This window comes from Pristis pectinata, chromosome 6 (genome assembly GCF_009764475.1).
Source record: "Pristis pectinata isolate sPriPec2 chromosome 6, sPriPec2.1.pri, whole genome shotgun sequence".
NCBI lineage: Eukaryota > Metazoa > Chordata > Chondrichthyes > Rhinopristiformes > Pristidae > Pristis > Pristis pectinata.
In genome coordinates, this window is record NC_067410.1 from 33,500,304 (window position 1) to 33,513,534 (window position 13,231).

At 37.1% G+C, this 13,231-nt stretch overlaps 1 protein-coding gene across 4 annotated transcripts in view; it reads right to left on the reverse strand.

Annotated features, from left to right (window-relative positions):
- Positions 1–3,099: 3,099 nt before the first annotated feature.
- The window catches only part of LOC127572118 (FERM domain-containing protein 4B-like), a 178,692-nt gene continuing 168,560 nt past the window's right edge, over positions 3,100–13,231 (reverse strand). For 3 of the 4 annotated variants that reach the window (XM_052019014.1, XM_052019013.1, XM_052019012.1), the window contains exons 17-20: positions 10,549–11,339; positions 9,352–9,475; positions 7,551–7,811; positions 3,100–5,439 (exon numbers count right to left, since the gene is read on the reverse strand). In XM_052019014.1, coding sequence (XP_051874974.1) covers position 5,439; positions 7,551–7,811; positions 9,352–9,475; positions 10,549–11,339 — 1,177 coding nt within the window. In that variant the 3' untranslated portion in view covers positions 3,100–5,438. The remainder of the gene's footprint in view (positions 5,440–7,550; positions 7,812–9,351; positions 9,476–10,548; positions 11,340–13,231) is intronic. The other variant, XM_052019011.1, reaches the window with a different exon arrangement.

Consider the following 13,231-nt stretch of genomic DNA (forward strand, 5'->3'; position numbering starts at 1 on the left):
TGACATTAGGCTCTTGAAGGACACTGCAGTGGTGCAATCAACCTAGAAGACATTCTGTTTTTCTTAGATAAGCCTCTTATCTAAAGAAGGCTCTATTTCAAACTGAAACAGATCCACCCTCATGGAGTTGGTTTCCTTTAACAATTAGCTAACACAGCTCAATATTTATTGACACTCCTTGCAGTTTAACTCTCTAACACAAGTTGCCTGACCAAAGATTAATCCTAGCCTAGTGCACATAATTATACACTATTTTAACCTGTAATTAATTTTCATGCAAAGTACAACATGGATATTCAGCATTACAGCACCAACTGAAAAATGACATCAAACATAAACTGCAGATGTTGGAAATCAGAAATAGAAACAAAATTCTGGAAACCCTCAGTAGGGTAGGTAGCATCTGCAGAAGGAGAAATAGTTAATGATGGAGACAAGGAACTGGAAGAACAGACCCAGTAGCTGGGGTCAGAGCAAATACAGTCAAGGTGGCTGAGGGAGTTTGAAAGCTTGTAATGGATGGTAGTGGCTAGCCTATCCTTTGATTAATCCAGAAAAGGAATGGAAGAATCTGAGGTGACAGGATGGTGAAAATTGGCAGCAAAAGTAAGGAAAATTGAGTTTTGTATATGTGCAGCAAGCAGAAGCAATGATTGACTTATTAGAAAAGTAGTCATAACTTTTCAATTTAGAGGAACAGAGTTGACAACATAATATTGCTCTGTTTCTATTGAGAAATTTCAGTCCAGTTTTTTCTTTTTTTAAAAAATTTTCCTTTTAGTTTGGTTTGTTGTTATTTACATTTTTTTTTGATTTGGATTTTTTTCTTTTATATACACCTTTTTCTTTCTTTTATATTATATTCATCTATTAAGAGATCGTGAGATCTAAAGATTTTTTATTTTATTATTTTTTGATTATCTATGCCATGATTGTTCTCTTGATCTCTTCATATTACATGTACAATCATTGATGTTATATATTAATCTGTATTAAATTGGAAACTAAAAAAGATTGAAAAAGAAAAGTAGTTGAGGAAAGGGGCCCATATAGGACTAAACCATTTTTTCCATTAAAAATTCAGGAATAACTTGGGTCCATGGATGTCTCCTTCATTACCTCTTGGATCCAGACAGTAGTTGCAAAGTTTGCAAATATTTTAATGTATTTCTCATAGAGTTAGATATAAATCCCTGGTTTAAAAATTATAGTTAAATTATATATTTTCTTTCTTTTCAGAATTCATCATGGATACAGATTTTAATCCTTCTCTGGTCATCACGACACTGAATGGAAGCTTCGTGCAAACCTTCCATGTTTGCAGAACAGTTTTATTCAGAGTAAGATACCTTTTGCAATTCTGTATTTCAGCTTAATTCTCAGCCATTTCCATCCCTATTTTGGTTCCCAATTAGAAAACAAAATGCCTTGAAACAAAAGCATGAATAATTCAAAAATAAAAACAAAAGGAAATTTTATTCTGAATTATTCATATTTTTGTTTCAAGGCATTTGTTTTATGATTGCTGATAATTGGGAACCCAAATAGGGATAGAAATAGCTGAGAAACAGAATTGCAGAGGTATCTTACTCAGAATAAAATTGTTCTTAAAAACATGGAAGATTAAACAGGCAGTGTTTTAATTACCTTTGAGTTTCCAGAAAAGTTTGTGGGAAACGAGCACTAAACCTGCAGAGGGCTTAAATTCCATTGTTTATTGTCCTGTTTATCAAAATATTAGCTAATCTCAGAGAATGGGATTCTACAAATGATGTCATTGCCCCAAAGTTAAAGAAGGGTAACACATTCATCCATGGTTTCAGATTATGCTCATTGCTCAATGACACCAGCTCAGCTGTAAAGTAGAATGAGGATCGGAATAAGACACACTATAATTTCCACACTTTAAAACTAGACTTGTATGAAGGCAGAGAAGGGTTGCTTGTGTAATGTAACTGCACTTGAGTGATGTATTTTTTTTCTTTAAAAATTTCTCTAACTCAATTCAATTTCAATTGCCTAGTCCTGTGGAATGTCCTCTGGGGAATATCATGGAATGCTTGACTGCTTGCTTTCTATAAATCTTGTTACATTATTTTACAGGAGCTACTTATTCACTAGAACCAAACATTAACAAAATCATATAGAGGGAAGAAAATAAGAGAAAAGCAAGATTTAAATAAGGCATCTGAATTATGTTGAAGAAAACACGAAAACAACCTAGGCAAGCCGTCATTGAAATAATCAACAACTTGGTACTGCAGTACAAATTTAGTTGGTAGGCCCTGGTTGCTTACAGGTTAGTGGGCCAGATCCTGCTGAATTTTGCTGATGGATCTGGATAGGAACTTGGTGCTCAGTTGCTTGAGTGCAAGCTGCAGACCTCTTGCGTATGTGCTTTCAAGCACAGATGTTTGGGTTTAATGACAGATGCACCATATATCTCACCATGCTATGTCACAGGACTCCGTAGCCGGGCTCAGTTGGGCCGGGATTATCTAGAATTACACTGGGGAAATTTCTAGCTGGATAGCAGGTTTATAGCTGGCAGGGCATTTGAGACCACACTGATTTTAAATAGGACATGTAGGCTTACAGAAGGCAATGGGGAAGGTAAGTTGTTTTAATTAATTATTTTGCTCATTTGTTTTTTAGTATTTATCATCTTTCAACAATGTGAATTACTTCAATTTTAAATGTCTCGAATGTAGTCATTTAAAAACCATTTAACTACTCAAATCACTTACAGCTCTCACACTACCCCAACTGTGCCAGTTGTGAAAGCCTGTCAGGAGCACTCCCAAGAGTAGGACCTCTGCACTGAACAGCCCATGGGCCAGCTGCCATCTGAATCTTGTCACTGGCCTTGACGGTGTGGATGACCAGCACAATAAGTTGCATTGTGCTAGCTGTACGAGTGCAAGCAGAGATTTAGGCAGAGTCCCTGGCTCAGTATAATTTTGTTTGTCATTGTATATTTATAAAGTGAAAATATCTAGGAAAATAAAGCACAATAGCACTGGAGAGCAGTTGTGTAAAATTAGAAAATTACAATATGCAGTGATGTACATACACTTTATTTATTGGTCTCCTGTTTTTTTTAAAGCACATTTTTATAGTAGCAAGGAAGACAGGAGTATAATGTAAAGGCATACACAAAAATGTCTCTCTCTCTGGGTAAAGCTGTACAAATATGCAAAAGAATAAGTTAAAAGCTTTGTTCCAAATTTTCCACATGAAGTGAAACTTCTCACTGAATAAAAAAAATGACTAAGAACCAGCTTACCGAATTAGTTTACTATATATATATTACATGCTTTGGAACAACAATAATAAAAATGTTCACAAAAAGTGTCAATCCAAATCTTTACATAAACACAATTATCAAAAAAAAAGGAAATGACAGCACCTTTCCATGGATTCCAGTATGGGAAGCATGGATTCATCAGTTAGAACTTGGAGTAAAGTTGCCAGGCCTTCAACATAGAAAATTCATGCATTGTAGTGAAGGCCAGGTCCTAAACTGCTGAACATGTATATATTTTCAAAGAAATAGTGAGGTAGTGTGACCCTCATGAGCACTTGATATACAAATGAAAACATAGGTTCATTTTACTGACTGTGGAAGAAGTCCTGTGTGGAATCTTGCTATAACGTTAATTCACTATCCCTTTAGAGTTGAATTTTAAACCCTGAACCTCATCATGATAATTATAGCCTGAAAAGCAGATTTCAGCTGAAGGGCAAGAACCAATTTAATCCCTTTCTCTTCTAAAGGGGTAATCTGTGGCTGGGAGACTATTTTGTGGGCATGGGTACACCTGGGTCCAAATGATCAAAGTTCTGCTGTGAAACGGGATAGTGACTACTGGAATGTTATTCAACTGTGGGATAAATCACTATACTAGTCCTGGACCTGAGCACTTCTATGTATTCCAGAAAAAGTCACAAGCAAATCATTAGAAGCCTAAACTATGGACAATTCTTTCCTTCCTCCTAACCTTGTGCTATTACTTTCCAAAATGGTTCCAACCTACATCCTAGAAATGAAGAGAACAAAGTAAGGACCATGTAGTTTCTGTGTCTCAGAAAATTACCATTCAATCCTTTTACCCAATGAATCTTGGCACAGCTTTCATTCATCACAGTGATACATTAGCCATTTTATATAATATTTACCAGCTCTTTTCAATTTGAAATGGTAGAAAATGATTGGGATATCTTTTTGAAACAATAAATTTTATAGTACTGCACCTGGGTTACAGAAACTATAATTATCTCAGCCAGGATTTCCCTTATATCTTGTACAGATAATAATCAAACTGAAATATTTAAACTAGTTTGTGCTATTACCTTAACAGCCATAATTAGGATTGTGCTTCTTGTTTTAAAAAGTCTTATTGCATTTTAGCATTATTTTTCACTTCTCAAGCCATGTGCTTTTTACTTGGAAACATTTAGCTATATTTGATCCATACTTTCATAACTTGGTAAGTGTGCCACTCAGTAAGGTCCACTAATAATTGATATTATATGGTCCAATAATTCTTTAAGTCCATTCCCTCCCCCCCCACCACACACACAAAGAAATAACCAATTTGAAAAGTCTACTGACGGGCTAAATTAACAGATGGTTTTAAAAAACACAAATATGATAAATCTTTGTGCTTTAGAAAAGATTTTATGGTCTTAACAAAATGCATTTCTCATTAGTTTCTGGTCATATATCAGATTAATCATTTTGAAAATTTATAAGTTGACTAAACTCTGTTCAAGTAATCAGAGTCACCAGTTTCTTGCCAAATTACAAGATGTCCTTCATTTAATAATATGCAAAGTACTCCTTTATTTCAGAAGTTACTCACTACCCTGCTTTGTCCTCTTTTATACCAATACATAAAGCATGGTTCCTCTTAGTCACTCACTGAACAATGAAGAGCACTACTTTCATCAACTTAGTCTTTGAAAAGTGCATTTTCAGTTTTAAAAAAATGATTTCCAAGTGCCATCTTTCCATGCTTCAATTTGAACACAAAGTAATCTACTTGAAGGTTTTGTCTTTAGAATGTACTGTAGTTATAAAGAGAACCTTTATTCAGCTGTGAAGTGTGGAACTTTAAAACCATCACTCCCACACAATGGTCAGAATAAACTTCCCAGCATCCACGTACAGTACCTTCTGAAAACACTGAAATGTTCCAAGTGTGATTTCTATTTGTAGAAATAAACCATTTCAAATGGATTGAAAAGGATGCAAGGCACACTGATTAAGTTTTCCATATGTTGAACAAGGAAGGCTGAAGTCAGCTAGTAGTCACTTAAACTAGAGTCCCAGGTTTAGAATCTTCATGCCATAGCAACACCTGCTCATTGTTATACGCGTCATCCCCCAGCTGGCTTGCGTCTCCACTGTCCGAATACATTCTTTCTGGATAAGGTCTGGTAAATATTTGAAACAAAAGTTATGAGAAAGGACTCCAACAACAATCCAAAGGACATGCATTTTAGAAAAAAAATGACACATTTGAAGAGTTAGCACAACATTCATCACAAATTGCAAATTTTAACTTTTGAAATGTTTAAGTAATTTGGTTTAGCTACTGTAATATCCACTGGCTGAAGATCTCATGAGTATGGTTCTTTAATAGTAGGATAAGGAATCCATTATCTATCTATGTACTCCACACAGAATTGAAATCCTGTACTTTTTCTACTGATATTGGTTTGCTGCAACAAACATATTATGAATGACTCAATTGTTGAGGCAGTACTTCCTAATTTCATATCCAAACTTTACATTAAAAATTCTAACTGTGGGTGGTCTGAAATGCCTTTATCAACATGATTCCATTAATAGTTGTGCGGGAGTTCTAATGCTGACAACATAGACATAATTCACTGCAAGTCAGATTTAACTCTGTCAACAAATCTCACTGACATATTGTTTGTTATCATGGGCATTAAGAAATGGAAAACTGTTAATGATGTCAGGAGAATAAGTACCTACTCTTATGCAATCATAAGGGAATTGTCTTGTGGTTTGGTAGGTTCCCTTTGATAAAAGATATTCTGTGTATTTAAAGGAAAATCCAGGGACATGAGTTACATCTATTCTATCTCTTTTAATGCAGAACCTACCAGAGTTGCAGAATTTGGGATTTTTAAATTTTCCTAAATCTTCTTGAAGCCATTCACGTTTGGGTTCAAAAATGAACAGTTTCAAGAAATGTTCAGCACAGCTTGGTATCTTTTTCAGTCACATATAATTTTTGAAAGGATATTGCTAGTAATAGACAAAGTAACAACAAAAGTGGTCATAAGTAACTCATTATCTCCCAAGCTGACCAATAATGCTGGCTATGGCTGAATTAACATACAACACTGGGGTAGAAATGAACCCTTGTTGTATGTGCTACCTGTGTAATTTAGTAATGTGTGCGCACTGAACCCCTCTACTGAAATTTGACAAATGGGACCATATTTCTGAAGCAGAGTTCAACATGATTTTATTATAATGCTATGTTTTTTTGGTAAGTGGATATAATGAAGCAATAATTTTTACCCAGGTTTGAAGATTTCAATATGATTTACGCTACATGGTATTCAGAATGGAACATCATGTAGCTGGAGCAACATCACTGAAATCTCTTCCTCAGTGGTAGCACAAACCAAACATTTGGGTTGGGTGTGGTGGCAGAAAGAGAAATGACAGCAAACAGGGGTTGAAGACATTATGCTAGAACTTTCACCATAATTTCAGAAAACTAGAACTTTCGCCATCACCAACTACTCTGAGATGTGATTCTACAAGCACCTAAGTGGCCATTTTCAATTGTGTAAATCCAGAATAGATTATTGGAATGGATTTTGTCATGGTGAGATGATTGCTACCTTTCAGATATCTAAATACTTGGATGTCTAAATATCAGGAGCAAAAACACTTGCTTTTCACTTTCCCTCGTCACCAAATTTACCGGAAGCACTTTAATTGATTGGCTAAACCCATACAAATCCTGATTGGAACTTGAACCTATATATCTCAACCACGCCTCTACGTACCAGAAACATAAAGGAATTGTTTGGAGGCAACTCTTTATAATGTAACTAATACAACTAATGAAAACCCAAGATCTTGTTTCCAAATCAATCTAGAATAATTTAGCATAAAGATTATTAATAAAGGAATGGGATTTATAATGTCTTTTTTTCCTACTGTAAATACTTCAAACAGGCATCTACATGGACACATTTGGATATACATCGCAATGGTAATTTGGAGGAATGCTGGATCTTTGGTTAGTTTATCAGATTCAAAATTTTGTTTTAAGGTCTATAGCTGTTGGCCATTTGTTAAAGCAATAAAGCAACGGTAATGTTATCCTTAAACTATAGCTTGGCATTACACCGAAAACAGTTTACAGAGGAAGCATTTGAGCTGACGTCAAGCATCGTTAGCAAGCACTCTACATAGTAAGCAGCTCAGCTAATTTCAAGCCTCGTTAGCAAGCATAAACACCAACAGCCACACACAAACACGCAAAGATACTTACTACCGCTGACTACATTTTGCGTATGAGTACTTAATGAATATCTCATTTCTGTAGATACGATGTTGGCTGCAGTCAGTACACTTAGAGAAACACTCCTTTTCTTTGTAAGGAAAAGTGGAAGTGGATGAAGTGGATGAAAAAGAGGAGGAGGAAGAGGAGGAGGAGGAGGCGGATGAGTGTCTGGTAGGAGCTGTGCCAACAGCAGGGAAATGGTGGTACTCAGTAGAAAAAGGATCATCAAGAGACTGGAAGGAGCTACGCCTACAAGAAAATGACCGACAAGCAAAATAAGAAGTGAATCTCGAGATTATATTCTCCATTTTTCCCCTTTTCTCTTGACAGTGGTAATGTATAAAAGGATACCTGTAATGTATACATTGCCACAGTGGCCAATGGTAGCTCACCCACCAGGGCATTTGCTGTCAACATCCATCATCACATTAGGTTCAATACTCCACATGAGTTAATGAATCCAAGCTATTCTACTGGAGACTGGGAGCACTGAGCAAAAGTATCTCCCTATAAAGAGAAAATGTCAGATGACAAGGGCAGAAAGTTCATCTACACCCTGGGACGTAAAGGGAATCGGGAAATATGGAGATTGGATGGAATAATGGAATTGATGCAAGGGACCAGCTTGTGGTCTTATTGTATGACGGAGCAGCTTGAAGAACCAGGTGGCCAACCGCTGCCTCCACTTCTTACATTCTTGTGAGTAGGCCTTTGTGGAACTGGTATTAAAGGAATGCTCAACTTGGCCAACTTAGAACGTAAAATCTAGTTTGGTCCATTCTGCAAAACCAATTCACACCAACACCAGTTTCCTTCTGTGCTACAATTTACTTTGTGCTATCGGTAGAACCTTAATCTCTGATAATTCAGTGGTTATTGATGTTGAAGAATATTAGCCCGCCCGCCCGATATTTGCTGCAATGAAGCTGCAAACATAGAAGCTGTCCACATAAAAGACAACCTGAGTGAGGCATAACTGCTGACGTTAGTTGATGCACAAATTGCACGTCAGGAGTTCTGCTAAATTTCACTGTGATAAGACTGTGATAAGACTTTGTGTTCGAAATAAATTTGATTGCAAAAAGGAGTACACTCTCTCTATTCTAGAGCACTAATCGTTAACCAACCTAAGCATGGATTTATAATTTCTGCTCCAAGTCATTCATAAGCTATAACTAATTTTTATCATTAGACTAAAGAATTTTAACAAAACCTATCTCCTTCCTCTTCTCAAGAATCCAAGAGGTTGTTGAGAAATGTTTTTATATATTACATGCAAAATACATTCTCCCCAAACCTTAGTGCGAGTGAAATTAGTCCGCAATTGTTTGTGATGACTGTACAACTTAGTATATTGTGCACTCCTCTCCACTTCCAAAATATAATGCATTTAGCATTAATGACTCAGGACAAATTTTCCCCATCATCTCTTGCCTTCACAAAAATCTTACTTTTGTGGGTGATAAGTGCTAATTACTTTCACTGACTCTCATGATAACATGCCTCCTTTATTTATTCATCTTAGGTGCACTATTATTCAAAGCCCCTTCAATCTCTTATTGATCTAATCCTATTTCTTCACTATCTACACTTTCTCCTCTCTTTAACAGATGTCTTTGTTAATACAAACAGTAACCTTTGGTTGAAATTGCGTGTACCACTGAAAATGGGATAATTGTTGAACAGAAACACAGAATAAGAAGAACCTATCCTCAAAGGGTAGCGTCGAACCAAATATCCAGTTTCAGTTTTGAACAGCTAAGCAGACGAGTCTTTTATTGTCACTCACCTGGTGTGTAATGTAGTATTGCTGTAGGAGTTATTGAAAGAACTTGTAAAAGGTATATGATCAAAATCCTGAACGCCAACAGTGATCTGGCTCCGCCAGGTTCCTGTACTTGCTGCTGAAGAAACTGGGATTTAAAGAAAAACAAGTTTTATAAATTGCTGCAATTTATTCCTATTTATTACTTCCTGAGTATTTTATTTGAATCTTAGTTTTGATATATTTAAGGGTATCCTGAATTCCAAACATATTTAGACAAAGCACAGACATTTGTATTAGAGCTGACTGCTTGGTTACCAGTTACCCAATCATTTGCCACCCTAATAAGTATCCATTTCACATCAGATTTGGATAACATGCTGACAATTTCCAAACTACTCCCAAGATTGAACAAACTGGATTTGATTCACTAGAAAAAGCATGTCTTGTTTTGTATGGACTTGCTATTTTTTCTGACCTACATTATGCAGCTGAATTCTACTGCATGCAGTTTACATCATAACAAATCATGTTTAGAGTAATAATTTACTTAGGTTAGGGCATCTCATCCAGCTTCAACCACCTTAAATTGAATCTATGAGCTTTACATTTTTTTTCAAAATAACTCTATGTTTAACGATGCATCTGTACAGGTTAGGTCCAATTACTTTCCAAATTGGTAACAATGCAATATTAAACAATGATAAATAAAAAAGTCAGTTTGTTATTCTTATTTTCATTTTGGTGTTGTCACCTTAAGTCCTGTTCACAGACTACTTCTGAGGCTATACCTAATCACTAATATTTTGCCAGTAAATTGTGTTTGGTAACTTTGCTATGAAAAACAACTCTGCAAAAGAACAAAGTCACTTATTGCAAAGTTACATGTCCTAATTGGTTCTAATAACTTCCAGATAATATTACAGTACAGAGCTAGCATTGGTGTTTGTTAAATCATTTTCCTGTACCTGCTCCAGTCAAACTGAACTGTTACTTGAAGTTTCAAATTATAGAATGTGTTCCATTAACTTTTTCTCAAATAGTTTCAATTTATATTCTTAATATTATACAAGTTGATGAAACTACATTTTTTAAAAACTGAGTTATGAGAAATAAGTTTTAGAACTTACAACAATGGTAAGCTTACATTGCTAATTGTCAGCAAATTTTTAAAGCTGCACATAACAATTTCTTGCCGACGCTTGAAGAACTTCTACTTACCAGATGTAAAAGATGTAGCCCTATTGGCTGGAGAAAAAGGACCTTGCATATAAGCAAAACCCAGACTCTGTTGTGAGCCCCTGTCCGAGTCCAAGCCTGCCTGCAGGCCGTGATCCTTGTGAGTTGAGGCACGCTCATACCAGCCTCGCAAACTTTCTGCAACCAATGCCTTCTGGATGTTTTTGGTTATTTGTTCGCTTTTAGCACCCCTCCTACGCATATTCCTCAGTGTTGCGTATGGGTTTTGAGACATACTGTCGACATCTTCCTGGTAGAAGTGACTGTAATCTCGGTACTGATCAGCATTGTAAGAATGTGTTGATCTGTACGGGGCTTTAACATTATAGTGACCTTCAGTGTCATTTTCAAATGTGTATCCATAAGGCTCATAGTCACTGTATGGTGGATATCCTGGAATATAATAGTCAGAAGAAGGCTGATTATAAGAATTTTGATAAACTCCATTTCTTGCATCCTTCGGTGCTAGATTGGGCATGCTCCCTGATGGGGCAGAGGAAATATTTGGTTTCTTGTGTCTTCGCCTTTCCCTTGACCGGCAACCTACTGTCATGGTGTTGTAGTACTGGGGAGGTTTACTCGGTGTGCTGTAGTACTCGGTACTGGACTGACTGGTGTAGGACGACCCATCGTCCAAGAGGTCGGTACTGTTACTTCTTTGGGCTGCTGTGAGGGGGAATATGGCCCTCTCACTGGGACCCTCATCCAGGAGATGAGACTGAGATTCCAAGCTGCCACTGCGTTGTCTAAAGTGATCTGGGGAGAGATCGGGTCTGTGGTAACAGGAATTAAAAATATGAGTATTACTTCCATATTAACAGTATTTTTGAATATAGTTTAGCATCAGGCCTTTAAGAAATATTACATGTGAAACAATGATCATTCAGAGCCTATATGTTTTTCACCCCCCTACCAAATACTTCATATTTTCTTTTGACATAAGCCTTTCAACACATCGAGTCTATGCTGACTCTCAATGTAACCCCATCAATCCCACTCTCCCACTTATTTTCCTGCAACCTATTCTCCCTTCCATCAATTCCACCCTCATTCTCCGACCACACGTCTACAGTACCCAATTAACCTACCAACCCACATGTCTTTGGGATACGGAAGGAAACTGAAATAACCAGGGGAACTCCAAGCAATCACAGGGAGAATGTGCAAACTCCAGGCTCAGACACCCACACAGCACAGGCCATGATCAAACCTGGTCACTAGAGCTGTGAAGGAGTAGCACTATCCACTGTGGCACTGTACCATCCTGGCTCCACCAGGCCCCTGCACATATCTGCAGATATGTCCCACTATTCTCACTTTCCTGTCAAGTAATACCAGAAATAGGTTAAAGACAATCCAAGCCAAGGATCACCATAAGCAAGGTAGTTTGTATGTACCCGCAAATGTTTAGATTTCTGTTAGGTGCTCTGGTTTCCTCCCAAATCTCAAAGACACTTTGCTAGGTTAATTGGCTACAGCAAATACCTCTTAGTGTAAGATCATGGCAAATGAATTAAAGCAAAGTTGACGGGCATGTGAGAGAGAACAAGTTGCAGGGCTAAGGAGAGGGCGAATGGGACTGATGGGATTGGTCTGCTTGGAGCTGGCATGTTCTGGACAGATCAAGTGGCCTCCCTCTGTGTCTTAATGAGAAAGATAAAAAATCTACACCATGGCCGTAATATACAATATAAAAAACATTCACTGGCAGATGAGAAAGTTCTCATTTATGTGCACTGAATATTACGCTCTGCAGAAAACTACTTGGCTTATTATGCCTATGGCAAATCCTTGAAAAGTTAAGGCAATTAAACCCCTCCACTTTCCCCATAGTCCTGCATACATTTTCCCTCCACGTAGCCAAGTTCTTCTTCAAAACTACCAGATCTGCTTTCATCACCCATTCAAGGCATTCCTGATCAACTCACTACATAAAAAATATTCCCAATTTCATCACGTTCATTTCCCAATTGCCTTAACCTACAATCAATTCGTCTGCCATAGGAAATATGTTTATCCTTGCAAACCCCTGTGATGCTGAACTTGATAAGTCTCACTTAACCTAATCTGCTCCAAGGAGAACAATGCCAACTCATCCAGCCTCTCAACCCTGGCTTTGGAAGTCAACTGTAATTCAATTGGTAACACCATTGTTTCTGAATCAGAGGATTGTAGACTTAAAGTCTAAGTTTAGAGTCTTAAGCCCAAGTATCTAGAATGACACCAATATCATACAAAGAAAGTGCTGCATGGCCAGAAATTCTTCCATTTCAGTGAAAAGGTTCAGCTGCTCTCTAAGATGGACATGAAATATCCCAAAGGGTTATTCCAAAGAAGAGTAGGGGAACTTCCTCAATGTCCTGGTCAATATTTATCTCTCAAAGGAGCATTACTGAGAAACAACCTCTCTGGTCAATTTCACATTGTTGTCTGTGGAATTTTATTGCCATGTGACAACACTTCAAATGTTCTTCACTGGCTGTAAGAAGCCTTAGGAGGTTCAAATGTTGTGAAAGGTATTTAGAAATACAAGTTCCTCTTTCTTTTATCATCCAAGTAACTTTCCTCTGCACCTCCTCCGGGGCTTGACATCCTTCTTAAAGTATTGTGTCACAATTCTCCAGTTGTGGTTAACCATCGTTTTCACATGGTTCAGCATTCCTTT